Raw genomic sequence first — 18,746 nt, forward strand, 5'->3', positions numbered from 1 at the left:
AAAAACAACCAACAAAACAAACAAACCCTAGCTGCTACTCTTGATTCAATCTCCTATAACGTAGAAATTAACCCGAGCAGGCAAGCCCCCACACCTTGCACAGAAGAAAGGTTCTCTCATAAACCTTCAAGTCTGGAGAATATTTACAGTACCCAAAGCTCAGACAATGCTGAAACTCCGATATTCATGAGCACTTTCATATGCAAAAACTGAAGCAAAGAGTGAGCTCCTTACTTATGTTCAAACTGGAAAGCCTGATCTACTAACTTACAGTCAAACTGGAAATCCAAATCAGAAGCAAAATATTGCTACCTGCTTTTTAGCATCTCACTACAGGAATTAAAAAGCCAAGAGAAAACAATTAATACTCTTCACCATGATCTGTAGTGTCCAAAAGACCAAATATTTTATTTTTAACTTTCAAGACAGTATTGATAGTATTATCATATTCCTAGACAGTACAGGATATTGTTATGACAACCCCCAATATCGCCTTTACAGCTTTTACGTTTACTGTTTGTGAATTCCAACACCTCTTATTCTGACCACATGTTATTAAAAGATTGAATTAATCATTCCATCACTTCTTGCTCAGAGTGCAGATGGAGAGATACAGCTGGGCAACCAATACTTCAGAAAAGTTGATTCTTTAAATATTCCTGTACTATATTAGATCCTGGAGGGGAAAAGAAGAAAACAAAAAAGCTGGCAAGATCATTAAGAGTACTTTAAACTGCATCTTGTCTCTTCCCAGAGACAGAGAATGTAATTTCCATATCCCAATCAAGCTTAAGAGCATCCAGCTGAAGGTCACATTCAGATTCGTCTCTTCCAGCCGACAAGACGCTCTGCTGCCACTTCAACAGTCCCCTCTGCTTCCTGTGGCTTCAGCGTGACGGTACTTCCATCAAACGTAAATAAGTAAGCAGAAGTCACGAGTCAGTATACAGAACTTCAAAGGTAATCGAAAGTTTCTGGAGTACTTCGCTTCAGAAAACTGTGCAATCACTTGTGATCTGAAGTGCTTGTTATCATATACAAAGCTCCAGTAATTAGAATCAGGAAGAGAGGTACGAGGTGATTAGAGATTATTGGGAAAAATCTAGTTAACAGGAAGCGTAGCACATAAACCCATCGGTACTTCAAGCTACCCTGAAATACCTGCAATTAATTAAAATACAAAATGTTAAAAAGTACATTTCCATAGTATTAAAATCTTCAGAAGCGACTAACGATCAGAAGCCATTCTGGCATCGACATTAATGTGAGATAACCCTCGGGTGCTACCGGCTTAATAAAAAAGATGGAAAATAGCCCCAGCATCCCTTCCTCTCCCTCCCTGCCCTACTTCCGCGCCCTTCAAACCAGCCGCTGGCTAATACACCCATTTCTTCGGCTAGCCGGCGCCTGGTGAAGAGTCCAGAGAGTGGCAAGGGCTGCCCGCAGCCCACTACCTATCCGGGTGCTCACCCACCCCTCAGTGAATGCACCCAAAGCAGTGGCCCCGCGGAAACCAAGGCTCACCTCGCCTTGCATGGGACGAGAGCGTGCCGGCAGAGGTGGCTGCGCGGGGTCTGCCCAGCCCCAGGGTCTCTGCCCCGCGTGGGGCCGTGCCCAGGCTCGATGTCCTGACTGCCCGGGGCTCTGGGCCACTCAGCCCTCCGTGGCCACCCACCGCCTCCCGGGGCCACCACCTCGCCGCCCAATTTTGTACACAAAACTGCTTGGAAATCAATTCTAACTCGGAATGAGAAACTACATAGGGCACGCAGACGCTTTGTCTTCAAGACAGCTACAACGTTTGTTTTCCAAAGACGTAATTTTATGCATTTTTCTCTTCTTTGGTGACAGGAGCAGGTCAGGGGTTTCAAAAGGATTATGAAAGTCCGAGTACAGAAAGCTCTCAACTGTACTATATATAATTTCCTAATTCTCTCACAATAGTACTTTTCTAGGAAAAGACTGATTTCTTTTCAAGACTCCTCTTTCTTAACACGCGCTGGAGTGATCTCATATTCACTCATTTTCTTCCAGTTCTCATCTTTCTTGCTCCTCATAAAACATGGACCAAAGTTTTCACAAGCAAGGCAGCTGCTTTACAAGAGATAGCTAATTGTTCTGAAATATTTTTTTAAAAAATTAAACTTTTTTATTCCTCAGTGAAAAACTTATTATCGAGTGAAATTTTATAGGCCATTAATCTAATGCAGATACATGGGAATCAGGGAATTAGTCAACTTAAAAGAGCAGCTACTATGCATACTCTATAATTGCTCTTTATCAAAACTGTCAAAGATTTTTAATATGCAGAGTTACCACACAGATTAAAACCTCTTGAAGTATGTCTCCATATGAGGCCATCATTCCACACTGTCATTATCTGCTATTAATATTTCAGTTAGAGAGTATCACACACTCCTCTGAAGAAACGCAACTGCTCACAAAATGAGTCCCATTACTGATAGTGCTCCAGGAGTATGACACAAACATCCTTGATTCCCACCTTTAATTACCTCCCATAAACAGCTTTCCCAATTTTTAAGGGAAAAGCTCATTTCTTATAAAAACGTGTGTCTGTTGACCGACACCTCCGAGACACGCTGCTTCCAAGAAGGGAGGCAAAATATTCTTTCAAGGCACAATGCCTTTTTTTTTTTTTTTTTGAGGAAAAGACGCTTTATTTGTTACGACAGGTCTTACAGTCCCATTTGCATCACGCCAAGCTGATAATCAACTTCCAGGGCAACTGACAGAACTGGAGCCACCTCTCACAGGACGGAGCTTGCCAAGCTGGTGGACGGCAGTTACCGATCTGCAGCCCTCATGTTACATCTCACATGAAACAGCAAAAAGTTACAACATTTAACTTCTGTTTGATGCTAAATAATTAAAAGCATTTGAATGAAGCTTTTCTTTTACAAAGCATAAAGGAATTTAGGAATTTAAACTTCTCATGGAGGGGGAAAAAGAGCTTGAAGACTAAAAGCCTAAGAGCTTGCACCAGCTTGTTCAGCAGCTCTCTGCTGTTTCCAATATTTCCCTCTCTAGGGCTTTTTCCATGAACACGCGAGGCCGGCGTTTCAAACACACACCTGCTGTGCGCTGGCTTCTTGGTGATTTGAAAGGAGTGACCCTAAAATGTAGTTGCTATTCCGGACTCCAGCCTTACAGCCCCATCAGCCCCCTGTGTCACAAGGTCCGAACAGGCAGCCCACTCACCCTTGGCTTCACCACGAGTTAGGATCTCTCTCAGAAGAAATTACGAGGGATACAGAAGGCAAAAGGCGTGAGGCTCTTGGCAGGGAGAGCAAACCAAGCCCCTCCCATCCCGTCCCTGCGGGCTGTACCAGCAGCTACAAGAGTCCTCATACAAACATTTATTTTATTTTATTGCACTTTAAGCTTTGCAACTTTCCATACAGAAAATTCAGCAGCGCTGAGGGTTGCACCACCTTCATTTTGGTCACGGTACCACCTCCCTCCCAAGGTATGCTGCAGCATCTAAGTTGTCTGTGCCCCAGTGCGGCTTGTGACCAGTGCTACCCTATTGGCTAAAGCCCACGCTATGTTCCAGACGCAGCTACTGGCATTCCCTGTTTCACCTACAGTAACAGGAAGACATCGTTTCACTGAAGAAGCTGTTCTGCTGCAAGCGCTGCTCTGCTAATGCATCAGGTACCTTTACAGGGGAGTGCTTTGCCTAGCACAGCAGCACACCAGTACCTAGCCCGCACCGTGCAGGTTCACCCCGGGCAAGACAAGCGTTCAGGTAAAAAAGCAGTAGGTCCAGTCAAGCTGGAGGCAGGCAGGAGCAATGTCAACACAAAGAGGGGCACCCAGAGCCGCTCACCAGGATCACACCATCCACGCTCCCACGACGGCAGCGATGCTTCCAGTGGTGTTGCCAGCCCTGCGTTTCCCCCCTGTCCCGTCGCCACTGCACATGCGGGAAGGAGAGGTCTCAGCATCTCAGACCACCCCTCATCTCTTCCCCCTCAGACTGCCACCGGCCCAGCCACAGAAGCATGCTGCAAACCCATCTCCACACAGACCCCGACGCGTTTGCAAGAAGCAGATCCTGGCCACAGAGACGCTGCCGGCACCATGGTAGCTCCCGCCACTCCCAGCCTCGGTCCCCGTCACTGCAGCCCTCAGCAAAACCACGCGCCAGCTGTCAGCCAGACCGCACTTGTAAAGGTGACACTGTCCCTTACAGCAGAGGGTAGCAGCTTAGAAGAATCTGAACTGAATAAACTGGACCTCATCACTGAGTTACAGTCATTTTCTGTATAGGTATGTAAGTGTGTATATACTTTTCTTTCAAGGAAGAAAATAATTCTTTGAAAATTGGATTAAAAGACTGGAAAAAACTCATGGGTTTCACCTGTGTCTCACTAGAACATTTGATGACTGGTTTTACTGAGTAAATATTGAGAAAATAAGATCTTTTTAATCACTTTAAAAATGGAGGTGCAAGAGATGGATAGAAGATACGCTATGCTTAATGGCAAAAATCCCAATAAAGGTCATTAAATTAGTGCATAAACAAGGAAGACTGTATGCCTCTGTAGCATAACCCTAATGGCTGTGCTCAAGCCAAAATCCAGCCTACATCATTGCCCACCTGTTTTGTTGTTTTACACTCTCTTCGCTGTATCTTCAAATATCTCTTTCCTCCCTGCAATGCCGGATGCTTACACATAATGACTTTCAAAGATCAACTGCAAAAATGAACCCCTGAGAAACTACCAGGGGAATAAGGTTACACGCCTACAACGAAGTGCAAAGAACTCTGCTAGTGCCTGCCAGGCGGTACTGATGGCAGTGTCTGCAGCTCCTGAAACTTACTTCTGACTCCAGTTAGTTGCTCTTTAAATATCTGTACCGTACAATTAGGAAGAACATCATCATCGAGAGAACATGGATTTTGCATTTCTTGACCTTTTTCCTACTAATTTTCAGCAGACTATTAAATGTTAAAATCACACGGCACGCAATCTAGTTAGGAATGCACAAGTAAGAATGGCATATAGGTGGTGGCATTAATTAGAACGAACGCACTCCAACAGGCAGATTAGATGATATCTGTATTCACACTGGATGGATTTATTCATTAACAAGATGTTATTTTGGAAAAAATTGTCCAAGAAGCCCTTGTGTATCTGCTGTAAGAAGCATTTCATAGCAGAAACGTTTCTTTTCCAGTTATCCAGGTTATATCCAACTGCCAAAGAGTCAGCACTTACTGCTCTGCAGGTACTCTGTTCACTGGGATACATTCAGTAAAAAAATGACAAGCTCATCTCTTCACTGTGTCAGTCCTGGTTTGCCAAAAGTGTAGTGCCAGTAATGTCTTACTTCGAAAGTCACTTTCCTTCTGTGTAATACGTAGACTGTCGCATCCTTTATAAGCCATTTCCAATGGTACCACCAACATTTTTTTAAAGAACGAGGTCTGATGCCAGCTCATCCATGATTTCCTTAGCTAGGACAGATTGACATGTTCATTAAAATACTGTTACATACCTGTTTCAGTTCTAAAAATAACCCACCTTGGGCAGAGAGCATCTTCTGTGCTGGCTTTGTGAAGCACTTGCCGTACGGGCCCTGATGTCATTCGTTTCGGTACAAATTGCTAACAGGGCGCACCACCTGTCCCCCGCTGCGGCACACCGCAACCCGGCCGGCGGAGGTGGCAATCAAACCCTCGTCCGATCTAGATACACCACAGCAGATTAAAAACTTAATCCCAAATTCACTGGACGTTCATTAAGGCTCATTAACTTCGATCCCTGGCCTGTGCGTGTGAGAAACGCCAGCGTGAGACGCGAGGTCAGGAGGTGACGGCGCTTTGCTTTCATCTGGCGTGACTTTGCTTTCTCACGCTGGTGAAGATGACGTCAGAGAGGGTAACTCGGCGCAGAGCTTGTAGGAGATGAGTATTTCCTCACAGAGTTGGAGGGTGGTTAGTTATATTACCATGTTACCAACGTCTCAACAAGAAAAAAGAAAGAAAAAAAAAAAGGTTTTAACTGTTCCCTCAAGGTGCTCCTTCAGAAACAAGTTCAGTGCGTTTTTTAGGTCCAACTATCCTTTTTGTACTATCCAGGCTGATTTAAAATATTGAGCAATGTTAGCAGTCGTGGTTAGACATTCCCTCAGACGACGAAACGTCCATGCCTCAGAAAGCACACCCTGGCAGCAAACAGTCCCCCTACAAAAAGCAGAAGCAGATGAGAGCCAAGCGCTCTTACTCAGCCTCACACAACTCGGAGGGTGTTTTGGGTAGGATGGAGGATGTATTTTTCTCGCCCAAAGAATTTTCTGTCGAGCACCAAATCTCTCCCAGCAGAGCACAAATACGGTGGAAGGAAAGCAAATGTCATAATTCTATTACAAAACTATAGCACCTTATTTTTGCTTAAAAGCAATCCTGATGTGAAGCAACACATCACTGATTTTTTGGTTATTTGCCTTAGGAATAGTAGCTGTCAAATATTTTCTTTCCTTGCTGGTGATAACCCCAGCTAAACCTTGTTATATTCCACCACATCGGCAAGCTTTAATGCAGTAATTCACACACTGTGATAAAACCACGAACCCAAAATCACTGTGTCTGTAATGGTACCTGTAATTTAGAGACTGCAAGGATGGGAAGCTTGAAACTGGCAGGCGACAGTTTCTGGAAACACGAAAAGGGGGCTGTGTGTGTATATATAATTACGACATTTCTACTCCACAGCTGCCCAGATCTTGGATCTTGCCCCACCTGCAAGGCAAGGCAAAACCACATAATCTTAGCGACACAGATATCAAAATATTTCATAAGACTCTAACTGTTCAATGCACTAAAAGCTTTACCATAAATGAGTTGAATCAAGAATTACATCTCAGTGCCCACGTAACTTCAACACCACTCCAGCACGGAGCAAGGGAGCCGCAGGTGAAGTATTTGTGGTGGGACACTATCTGCATGGTCTAAGCAAACTGGCATATTATGACTCTGCTACAAAAATATCTCTAAAAATAACATCACGGGGTCCGTGGCTACTTCCTCCTGCCTTCCAGCCTTGCAAAACTTTACGAGGCTGCTTCAGTGTTCACGTCTAATCCAAATAAGATTTCTGGTTGTGCAACTTGTCCCACGCAGCAGCCTCATGGTGGAGTCTGCATGAGGTCCTGAGTGACTGAAGACCTCCACCCCCCCAACTGCCCCCCCTCCGGCAGCAAATAAAGCTTTGCGTTCCGCAGCTGCATTTCTACAACCTCCGGTGCCTTCAACCGAAGCGTCACAGAGTGGAATTTTGTTAAACAGCTCTTTTTATGATGCGAAGGAACAATTACATTTTATAGCTCATTTTCTTGAGTTGCAGCACCTCTAATGCTAACAGAGTTTGCTCCATCACGTAAACAATCAGCTCCTACTTCAAACAGCCCCCAAAAAGCAGAGACACTGAGTGACCACAGAAGTTCCTAATTACACAACCAGCCTTTGCTCGGGGTGAAGTATCACACTTCTTGGCATAGTGCTGACCTGAAAGCAAAGGCCATGTATTCTTTGCGAGATAACATCTGCCCAGTCTTTAGACCCAAATGCCCTACTGGAACAAACACAAGCCATCGCCCGGCTCTGAAATCCACCGGTGCTTCAGCTGCACGAGCACTGAGCAAACGCCCTGCCTTCCACCCAGAACATCAGACCCCCATCATCCTTCTTTCCTCTTGTTTTACATTAACAAGGAGCAAGAGTTCCTGTTTATCAAGGAAGGGAAGGACAGAACAATAGAAATGCTCAATCTCATCTGCTGAAACTGTTGATTTTATACTTGTTAGCACTGAATCATCCAAAAGGAAACATCCCAGCAAGCAGAATAATGGCTAGGTAAAACAAGGTTGTTCTTTCACTTGTACGTTCACTGAAATACCATGGGCCCTCTTCCATATAGCTACCACGCAGGCAACGGGGCAGAAAAGGGGGTGCTTAAACTTACACCTTTTACTCTCAGAATTTTACCTAAAGAAAATGTAATTATTTACATTTCATGTTCTCCCATGTTTTTGGTAAAACACCGTTGCAATTGCCTCCCTCGAGAACAGAGTGAGACTGCCAGCTTACAAGTCACGGGGGAAAATACTTCTCCCACTTCTGAGTCTGCTGACCCCAAGTGTGTGAGTAACTCACTTTGGACAGAACGATCCAATGGATGCGAACACTTGAAGCACACCTTAAGACAAAATGGATACAAGGAAAATCAAAACTTGTGATTTGCATCTCAAAAAGCAGCCCACATAAAATACCATTATTTAACATATATTTCAAGAGATACACTTCTGATCCCGGCATTTCTAGTGGCTCTGAAGGCAGAGCATGCAAAATGGATTGCTTTTAGAGATTAAATCCCTAAATCCATATTTGGACACCTACCTCAAGAAGTTAGTGCAGAGGGTCTGAAGGCTCCTTTTTAGGCTACATCTTGTATCATTTTAATCTTAGTCTAAAAATAAGTATCAAATGAATTAATAATTTTTGTAGTCTTGGTGTTTGCAAACTTACCACCCAGCGGTGTCACCGCCTGCACAATCCTCTCCCCAGGACGCCCAGCCTGCCCAGGGAAGCAGCAGGATCAGTGGACAAGCCCTGGGCCACCCCCTTCCTCCAGGCACATGCAGACCAGAAAGCGGCCCCAGCAACACAAAAACACAGGGAAAACACTCCAGAGGAATCCGTTTTCTCTCTGCAGAGCACAGCAACTTTCCTAAATAGCCTGGAGACAGGCCAGAAGCGGAGCCAACAGACCAGCGTCGCAGACTGGGATGGAGGAGTTCACCAGCCTCTGCAGACGACAGCCCACTTTAGACACCCGTGGATCCCATCTCAGAGTTAAAATAGGATTTTATCTTCCATCAGCTCTAATGTGTATTGCCAAAAAAGGCACAAAAAGCAAACACAATGCTCTTAACCGAGAAATAGCTGTTTCTATTATCTGTGAATTTCTCTCTCCAAAAAGAACCGCGAAGTCTTTGCGAACATCAGCCAAAGTAATGCAGGGGAGATGGGGTGGAGCGGGCAGGGCATGAGCAAGGTGGTTGGTCTGCTTGCAAGACTACAGCAGAACTAGTTCATGTGAGCGCTTCAAGTTCACCTGGGGATTGCACCATACTTTCAGATACGACGTGCACAAGGCTGCTCTTTTCTCACCTCATTTCTCTGACCAGGCATGGAGAAACCTCCTAGCAGCAACGCCAGTCCCGCATTCGCAGCACTACAGGGTAAACTCCATGTCACCCTCAACCTGCTGCTCCCGCCAGCCAGCCAGCAAACCGCATACAGCGCGGGTGAATTTCTGCCTACTTCCACCGCGTCTTGAAAGCATGCAGGTGTCATCTTCCTGCCCTCACGCTTTGAATAGCGAGCCACACAGCAAAGACCAGTGCTAGCATATACACTACCTGCGCAGGAAAAACAAACCAACAGGGCTTAAAATGAGAGGCAAGAAAGGATACCTACCACACATGGAAGGCTCCGCTCACCCGCGAGGCTGGCTCTTTCTCACCCCAGCACTCGCTCCCTTGGGAGCTGCCAGAGCTGCGCTCAGTGCCAAGCCCTCGCGCTGCGCGTGAACGAACGTGTGGCTGCGGCAGATCGGACAGGCAGTGTCAAAACATCATTCAGGAACGGCTGTTCCAGACCGGGCTCCCACATGACAGAGGACAGGTTACAAAACGAGTGTGTTCTTCCCTTCTTCTCTGCTATCTTGCTACTGAAAACCCCTCCTGGGCCATTTGGGAGCGCAGGGTTTTGAAGCCAATGGAGCTCACGGCCGGCAGCACGGACACACCACGAAGTCTGTGAAACATTTGTTTTGTTTCACACAGTTCTGAAATGTCAGGTTACAGGAGGGTTAGTCGTTTAGTATTTGTAAATGCTGTCAGGGTTTCAGACAGGAATTGCGGACTCTTGTTACAGCTTCAGCGTTTTTCCTAGATGGACTCGCTTCCCGTTTGTTCTCATCAATGAAGCAACTGAGTTTTTCAGATTTAATTGTTATTAAGATCCTCCTGTTTATATACATTCTGCTCTGCACCCAAGAAACCTAAATTTGGGGCCAAACCTTCGTGCGCATCCCAGCACACCAGCTCCGAGCAAACTGGACTATCACCCAGAAAACACAACTGTGCCTTGTTTGCAAAAGCGCTTTTATTTTTCTCACACACACAGAGACATCGGAAAACCACGTTGGAGAAGACGAAGGTTTTCCTTGGAGCACAGCGTTCATGACACGGGATGGGATGTTTCTGGCACAAGCTTTCCTGATGCTGACTTGACATCTTCCTTGTTATGACTCTGAATTCCTACCACTGTAAACCTCACTGATGACTCATGAGAAAAAAAGCACATTAAAAAAAAGAAAAAAAGAGAATGAAACCTTTTCAGTTCCAGCGTCTGTAAAAACAGGGTGATACAGAGAGACACAAAATGTCTAAAATTTAAAAGTAAAGCGGCATCTGTCAAAGAAATGTAAGATGAATTTCTCATTCCTGACTGCATGTATTTGGGGACAATACCATATTCAGAAAATCATATGTAAAGAAACTGCCTTTTCAAAAACAATGTTATTCTGCATTGCTTGGGGAGTCACTGCTGAACATAACATCATGCACACACAGCTATGGACAAATACAGTCATACTTTCAGTGTCCTAAGTAAACCAAAGGAATTAATTCACTACAGATACACCTACATGAATTATTATACTATCACAAACATTTACAGATGCATTCTAATTCGTCTTCTACCTAAAAGTGTTAAAATAAAGACAACAATTCTTAATTTATTTCAAATGAAGTATCCCCTCCTCTCCCTGGTATACTTAAAAGCAGGACTGCCCTACCGCTTCTGACGGCTGAAGGTATGTGCACCTCTGGCCATGGTACCTGCAACAGTATAACCACTACAAATGTTACCCCCAAAATACCCATCAAATAGGAACTGTAGCTTTAACCTCTATATAAAATCTTTATTTGAATGCCACAGAACACGCTTTTCCACGTCAGCATTAAATACAGAAGTATTTGAATAATCACAAAGTTTCCCAGGCACAGCTTCAGCCTAGAGCACAAACTAGTATCCTGTGACGCTATTTACCTTAAAAACCCAAACAACCTGAGCAGCACAGATCCTGTTTCCACCCCGACATGCACCAAGGACAACTATTGCTTATTATTCCTTAGACTCCGAGCATATTTTCCCAGCTGCGCCGAGCCCGATTCCCTGGCATTTTCCCTGCTACGGAGTCAGTTTTGGCCCAGCCGAGCAGCGTGTTCCAGTGTGCCGCGCTGTGGGGGCAGGAATCGCCAGCTCTGCCTTTTCGCAGCGTGGCACGGGTGCTGTAGCCCCAGTGGGCTGGAATAAGGACTACTTTCAACTCATTTCACACCAAGTCAACCTGCTCTCAACGCACAGTCTCTCTGACAGAGAAGGAAAACAGGCCGGAGAGGAGGGCTTCTCCTCCCTGCTGCTCCCACCCGGCACTCTGCCCAGGAGGGCCAGGGAGAGGAGACAGGACAGAGGGGCCTTAGATCAAGCAAGATTTTGCAATTTAAAGTCGCTGGAGGTGAGTACTAATTGCAATGGATGGACACCAGCACGCGTGTCCAGCACGTAATGGTCTTTTCAACATCTCCGAAAAAACGATACGTCTGATCAACACTTCAAAGCATTGCAGATGGCAGCACCGCTTTTGTGAACACTGACCTTTTCTGCTGGCAGCCAGGGAAATCAATACCACCCTCCCTGGAAATGTCAATACAAATGCTCAAAAATCATAATATTAACATTTCAGAGGCTGAGGGACTCTCATGTGAAAACAGTTTCTGCAACAGCCTTTGCACTTTTAAACAGACATAAATCAAATTCTATCACTAAAAAAGTTTTTAAAACACAAGGTAAGCTGAAAGACAGTGGATTGTTTTTTTTTTCAGCAGTACACTCAGTTCCCTTGTAGTATTTTAACTCAACTGCAGGGGCACTGAAAGTGACTGTAGAAGCAGCAAAAATCTATTATTTAATTGATTTTTATTGTTCAACCTAAAAGAAATGCTTTTGTATGTAAAAATGACAGCAATATACAGCACCTGTAGGGAATTTGTGAAATTCCAGTTTAAATCATATCAACACGCTTTACTGATATGCTTTTAAGGCACACATAAAATTACACTGTATCTTTAAATTATCTCTACAGCACTAAATAATAATGTTATTAAAAAAGCAAAAACAATTTCTGCAATTTCCCTACATCCCCTAAAAACAAAACACATCTTGAATTTAGCGTAGGATTAGTCTTCAGAAGAAATACGGTGAGACAGACCATACAGTCTTGGACTGCAAGAAAAAAAAGGAAAAAAAAGGCCACAAAACAGAACAGACCAGGAGCCAAAGCAAAAGTCTTCTCAGCGTAGCCAAAAAGACAGCCTATATCAGATAGCACTGCACCACCAAGAACTGGCATCGCCATACCTTCAGAAAGACGTCACCCTCTGAGAAGGACACTCAGAAAGAGAGACCAGCGAAAGGAGTATGGTGTGCAGAGACTAAAATGCAGTTTTTCCAGCATAAAGTTTCCTTTACTCAGTTGTCCTGGAATCTGTAAAATACACTACTTCTGTGTTCACATCCATACGCTTCCTCTCCTTCAGAAACGACGTCCTCAGGCAGTCCCTTTTTCTTAAGCTATTGCACAAACAGGACAAAAACATGAACTTCACGTCACTTTTAAGTTTTCAGAAGTCCTATAAAATATTACGAATAACCAGTTGAGTGTTCCTTTTGCTTTTAATACAAATGCATACTGATGCTCCTGTAAAGCTAACTGGACCACCATGACATTAATTAAAGAAAACCCTCCAAATTAATCTAATACACTGTCGCGACAGAAACTTAAAAGTAATCTGCCCTTTCCACAAATAATCTAGAACTTTATTCCCTTCATTTAAACCGAGACATCTCAGACACGGTTTGCTGGAAAAAATTCACCTTTTCAGCTTCAGTTTGGTTCAGGGTTTTCCTTTTGTCTTCCCAGTAATCCCTGACGGCAGACAGAGGCGAAATGTGTGAAGAGGTTGGCCGGCCATGCAGAGCTGCCTTTAGTTACGTTGTGAACCCTAAGAAACCTTCTCTCCCCCACTGGATTTTATTCCTGAATTTGAAATACTTAGCTGGTGGCAAAAGGCAACTCCTCTTTCAACATGAAGTGCATACTTTGAGAGCCTGTTAAAAAATGCACTTTTCCAGCATGAACGCAGTCAAAAGCTGAAACTCCTCTACTGCCCTTCCAAAAAGAGGTCTCTGCTGTACCAAAGAGGAAAGGAAACATTAGGCTGCAGATTCAAATTAGCTGTCAGGAAACATGAACATAAATCTGACTTAATAGCGTAATTTGGAAACGTGTTCTGGGTCCACCCTTGGCAATAACACCACGGTTTAATTCACGTTGTAGCAATATTTAAAACAGCTCTGCAACTTTGGTTCTCCACCCAACTGAACAACAGAAAGTTGTGTCGTTAAATGAAAAACAAGCAAGAGAAACCATCTAAACTGCGGGTATTTTTCATCTTCATTCTTTTTTTAATCCAAAAGATTTGTACAGCAATTTTTTTTTTTTTAATAACTTACAGGATCAAAAGCAAAATAAATGCATAGTTTCAAAACCTTAGAATATAACCTCCCCTTGTTGCGGAAGAGTTCAAAGTCATAAAGTGCTGCAGATATGAACACACATCAGACAAATAATCTAGTAACTAACTTATTTTTCTGGTTTATTTAACAATATTCCAGGCGTAGAACATTAAATAAAAATCTCACAGACAATGGGTAGGACTAACAATGGCTTTGTGATTTTTTTTTTTCTTTTTCTTCTCCTTTTTTTATTTTTTAAAGAATGCTGACACACATCAATTGAACCGACTACAGTTTTATTTTGGATACCAAAAAATAAAAAGAAAGCTGGAAGGCAGAGCGCAGCGCATTGCACCGACCTCAGTAAGGCTGCCTGTAAGCATCACTGCATATGTTCAGTCCTAGGAGGAGGAGGATGGAAACAGGAGACGGACGCTGCCAAGCAGGACAGGCTGCACGCGGACCAGGGGAGCGGTGCTCCGGGCTCTGCCGTGGCTGGGAACTACACTCGTGCAGGAGAGGATCCGCACGCCTCGCACCAGCACCTGCGCAGCCTCTCGAGGGCTAGCGGTGGTGGTGGCAGGTGGAGGTGGTGCGAGCGGACACAACCGATACCAGCTGCCACTCAAAGGGTGTCAAAACCAAGAGGTCTTCCTGACAGGGGCATCACAGGAGCTCTGGTAAGATGAAAAAAGGACCTGCTGTGTCTCGCTCCCCGCCACCACCTGCCTTTGCTGCCCTCGCAGATCACCCGCATCCCTGCGGGCATTCAGGCCAAGCCTGTGTTCTGCACCTTGGGCGACCACACACACCTCCGCAGTGCACGTGGAGAGCAGCAACATCCAACGGGGATGCACTGCGCGTGCGCTTTGTACAAGTGCATATTAATTTTCAGGGGGCTGGACAGCAAAAACCCAGGTACCGACAGCCAAATACAGGACACACCACTTGTTCAATGCCTTTCTCCTGGGCTTAAACTCGCCAGCTAGCTCACTACTATTCACTCCACTGCTCCTCTACCTTAACCTGCATCCTTCCTCCTCACCCGCCCCTTCCCACCACCTACACAGAACACAGGGGCCTCAAACTTGCCAAAACTATTAAACCAAAACATAAAATAGCGGTATGGCAATAGATTCCATTCCATTGCCATTCTCCTTTTTTGTTTGCTCCTCCTGGCTGGGCCCTCTCTACCACTGAATGTCCATGCGTACCACAGCGATGAAAAAGCCCAACTCTCTCCAGAAATGCTGTGCTCTACATAGTTGTAGACTAAAGCCAAGGCTGGGGACAAGACACCAGTAACAAAAATAAAACCCCAAGCAAACCTTGACTGTAACTGGACAAGAGTCCTCCCCTGCACCTCAGGGAAAACCGCTGGCTGCCATCCCACTGCGTGCCAAGTGTGAACTCTAATCTTGTTTATGACCTGCAGTATTTCGTAAGAGGTGGGGGGTTTCGGGATGGTTTTCTTTCTTTATTTCTTGTTTGCCAAGTTGTCAAAAGGGCTTAAAACACTTTAGGTGTAGAGACACAAATGGAGCAATTACAATACACAACAACTAATCAGAAACAGTACTCAAACATTAGACTGGACCGGACTAAAGTCCACTCTCCAAACTGAACCAGAAAGAGACAGGAGGAAAAAAAGGAGTTTTTAAGTGCTAATGTAATCAGAAACAGTCTTAAAGACTCACTAAATACATGTGGGGAATTGGAGGGGTCCCCTTCTTTTAAATATATTTACATAATATTAAAGCTTTTAATTCTGCTTCTCTCGCCAACAAAATGTTCTAGCTACCCTGGACGAAGTCCCCAATTAAATTAAGCGGTTCAGCATTTTATAACATAGATGGACTGCCAGCCCCACAGCCCATACATGCCTCCCTACCCTCTCCCTCCATCCGTCTGTCCATCCGTCCTTGCCTCGGCCGCCGAGGGCCCAGATGCCTTCTGCCCTGCCTGCTTCGCACACCCGGCATCAGCCCCAACGTCAGCACGAAGCGAAGGGAAGGGAATGCCACGCCGCCCTGACCCCATGCAGCACTTCGTCACTGCCTTGTGAAAGCACAAGAGACTACAACTGGGGCTTGCCTAGACACACACACACAAAAAAAAAAAGGTTTTGCCATTTAGCTGCTGCAGTTAAATGGTAAAACTGGACGAATGTGGACACAGCAATACCAGTTTAAAAGTGTTTATACCATTTACACCGCACTGGAAAGAAAAATAACTTATCCCAGTGTAAGTGCATCCACGCTACAGCCTATGCCAGCACAGTATCAGTTAAAGTAACAATACATCAGTCCCCTAATTGACAGAATTATACCAGCTGAACTTCTCTAGCATAGACCAGGCCTAAGACATGAGGTAGTGAAAAAGAAAAATCAGGCTCAAGATCTTTTTTCATTCCATAGCATCAACACACTCTAAAAATCTTTGCTGCTCAGATTTACGGATATTAAAAATAATGTTTTAAAATCCAAAATTTAAAGCTAACATCCCGAGTCACACAAGACTTACAAACAGATGCATAAATCTTAAAAACACCCTTGCTCAGGGTCCTAATTCAGGAAAATATTTTTACGATAGAAAGCACATAAACACGTGTTTGTCTCCCACTGAAGCAAGTGGAGAAAAAGCACATGGATAAGTGCTTTCCGAAATCTGGGCCACAGTCAGAAATCACGGTCTTTTGTAGAATTTATTTCCTCATTCATTTCAGTGCTGTTTAATCACAAGTCATTCATGTTTTAAGACAGTGGGAAAAACACAGACAATGGAAGCTAAATCAAGTTTGTTACAACTGTTCAATATTTACAGCATTCATAGCATAAAACAGAAGTATTTTTGGTAACTTAAGACAAATACCTCTTTTCTTTGTTATTAAATGTACCGCAGCAGTCCTGTTAAACAAACCCACTGTCTCGGATATTAAAGAAATTGTTGTTTACGTTTACCGAGTCATTTAAATTAAAAATCTGTTCCTGTTCCAAACCCCACTCTCCCTCATCTTCGTCCTCCGGTTCTGCCTCGGACCCATTCCGACTGTTTTCATACAAAAAGATCTGCTCGTCCACGTGAGCCGGGGCTAACCGGTTTCTCTTTGCACTTACAACATTAGCCGAAGAGCCGAAAAGCCGTTCGGGGAAGACCCTCGTGGCCAAAATGCACCAGTATTTTTGAAGAACCTTTGGTAAAACTGGGAACAGCGCTAGTCTGTCAGACCACCACTTCAGTGGGTCTTCGTTCAAACCGAGGACCTTTTGTGACTTGAAGTTGCTCAACTCCTCGACAATCTGAGCGTGCCATTCCTCCTGGTCTTCCACGCCTCCCGTCTGGCAGAAGATCTCTGCGAGCATGTTGTTGATGACGCTGGTAGGAGGAGGAGTAGAGGAGATGATGATTTTTTTTACAGGGGGCTCTTCTGAAACAGTGAAGAATTTCTCTTCAGTCCTAAAGGTATTTTCTTTCACTTTCTCCAGCAGGCTTTTTGCTTCCTCCACCACTCTGTTTTCAACCTGCTGCCGCTCAAAGGCTGAAAGAAAAGGCAGTTTTTTGTAGCGGGGATCCAGGAAAGTTGCAACATTGAGAAACATGTCTATCTCAGGTGTGTGCTGGTAGGTGGTTGACAGCTCTTTCGCGATCACCTCCTTCGCCATGCTGATCTCTTTCAAATCATTCTCTTTGATGTTCAGGGTAGTATTCAGAAGCATGTGGAGAAGCGGCTTCACCATGCTGATCGTCGGGTACTTCGAGGCCGACATCATCTCTGCAACCTGCTTGAAAGGCTGCAGCAGCTCCACCAGCCCTTCAATTGTATTCCACTCGCTGGCTTCCAGCATGAGGTGGTGGTTGTTGCTGTCCTCCACGAGAACAGCCGCAATGACGAACTGCTGCTCCTTGAGGCGCTGCAGCATAGCGAGCGTGCTTCCCCACCAGGAAACACGGTCGCTCACCAGCATGCAGTGGAGAATGTTCTGCTGCTTCTGCTTCTCACTCAGCATGTACATTGCGACTGTAGACTGCTGAAAATACTCCACCAGTTTTCGGCACCTGGCAAGAAGGCTGCTGAGCTTGGGGAGCTGAAAAGCTTGTTGTATTCCTGCGTTAAAAGTGTGCCCCAAACAAGGCATCTGTACGGGAATATCCAGGAGAGAGCAAGCTTTCACAATGTCTTTACTGTAATCTGTTGTAGCACCAAAGACCTTTGTATTGATCCCCCACTCGATGAACGTTTCATAAAGGACTCGCGTGATAGTCTCTGCAGTATTATCCTCCGGTACTTCAAACGTTTTCAAACACCGCGAGTTCACCGCCAGGCAGTTGGCAGGACTGCTGCTGAGGAAGTGAACTGCCACAGTGACGTACGATCTGTTCTGGTTTTCGCTCCTCCACATGTCCGTGGATATGCCACACCACAGAACCTCAGTGAGCTCCTTCAGCACTATTTCCCGAATGGCACTGTACTTTTCAGGGATAGCTTTTGTACAGAAGTACTTCCGGCTTGGGAGTTCATACCTGGGGTCCGCCGTTCTCAGGAGGGCCTTGAAGGTGGGTTCGTCAACGATAGAGGCCGGATACATGCCCTCGCAAATTAAGCTGATGACTGCAGATGTCAGTTCCTGGTGCTTTTTGTTTTCGTAGTTCTGGTAGGTCTTCATGATGAGGCTATCTTGAACAACCTGCTGCGACGACTCTGGCTTGATTTTCGAAAACGCAGTGGCAAAGGCTTCCCTCATTTGCTCAGTGTTACTTTTCACAAATTCACAGAATTCATCGGGGTGATTTTTCTCAAGGTGGTAGGAGAGGTTGGACGTGTTTCCTGAATAGGCGATCTGTGCCATGCAAATACGGCAGTAGATCTTCTTCCACTGTAATATGCATCCTTCTGCATTGGTATCAAACCCAAAGTACTTCCACACTTTACTCTTTGCTCTCGGGTGAGCCACTAATTTTAGGTCTGATGGGGAACCTTCTAAACTTTTATTCTCCATCGCTTCTTGGCCACCGTCCCACCTTTTGATCCTTCACTCATTAATGAGTACCTGATAAAGGCAGTAAGATAAAG

General features: G+C 44.8%; 2 protein-coding genes across 6 annotated transcripts in view; both read right to left on the minus strand.

The window, feature by feature from the left end:
• Nucleotides 1–18,746, minus strand: part of DHRSX (dehydrogenase/reductase X-linked) — a 171,214-nt gene that overhangs the window by 145,099 nt on the left and 7,369 nt on the right. The gene's annotated exons all lie outside the window — the stretch shown is intronic.
• Nucleotides 10,181–18,746, minus strand: part of ZBED1 (zinc finger BED-type containing 1) — a 59,771-nt gene continuing 51,205 nt past the window's right edge. For all 5 annotated transcript variants that reach the window (XM_075427758.1, XM_075427731.1, XM_075427741.1 and 2 more), the window contains exon 2: nt 10,181–18,723. In XM_075427758.1, coding sequence (XP_075283873.1) covers nt 16,585–18,672 — 2,088 coding nt within the window. In that variant the 5' untranslated portion in view covers nt 18,673–18,723 and the 3' untranslated portion in view covers nt 10,181–16,584. The remainder of the gene's footprint in view (nt 18,724–18,746) is intronic.

This window comes from Opisthocomus hoazin, chromosome 1 (genome assembly GCF_030867145.1).
Source record: "Opisthocomus hoazin isolate bOpiHoa1 chromosome 1, bOpiHoa1.hap1, whole genome shotgun sequence".
Lineage (NCBI taxonomy): Eukaryota > Metazoa > Chordata > Aves > Opisthocomiformes > Opisthocomidae > Opisthocomus > Opisthocomus hoazin.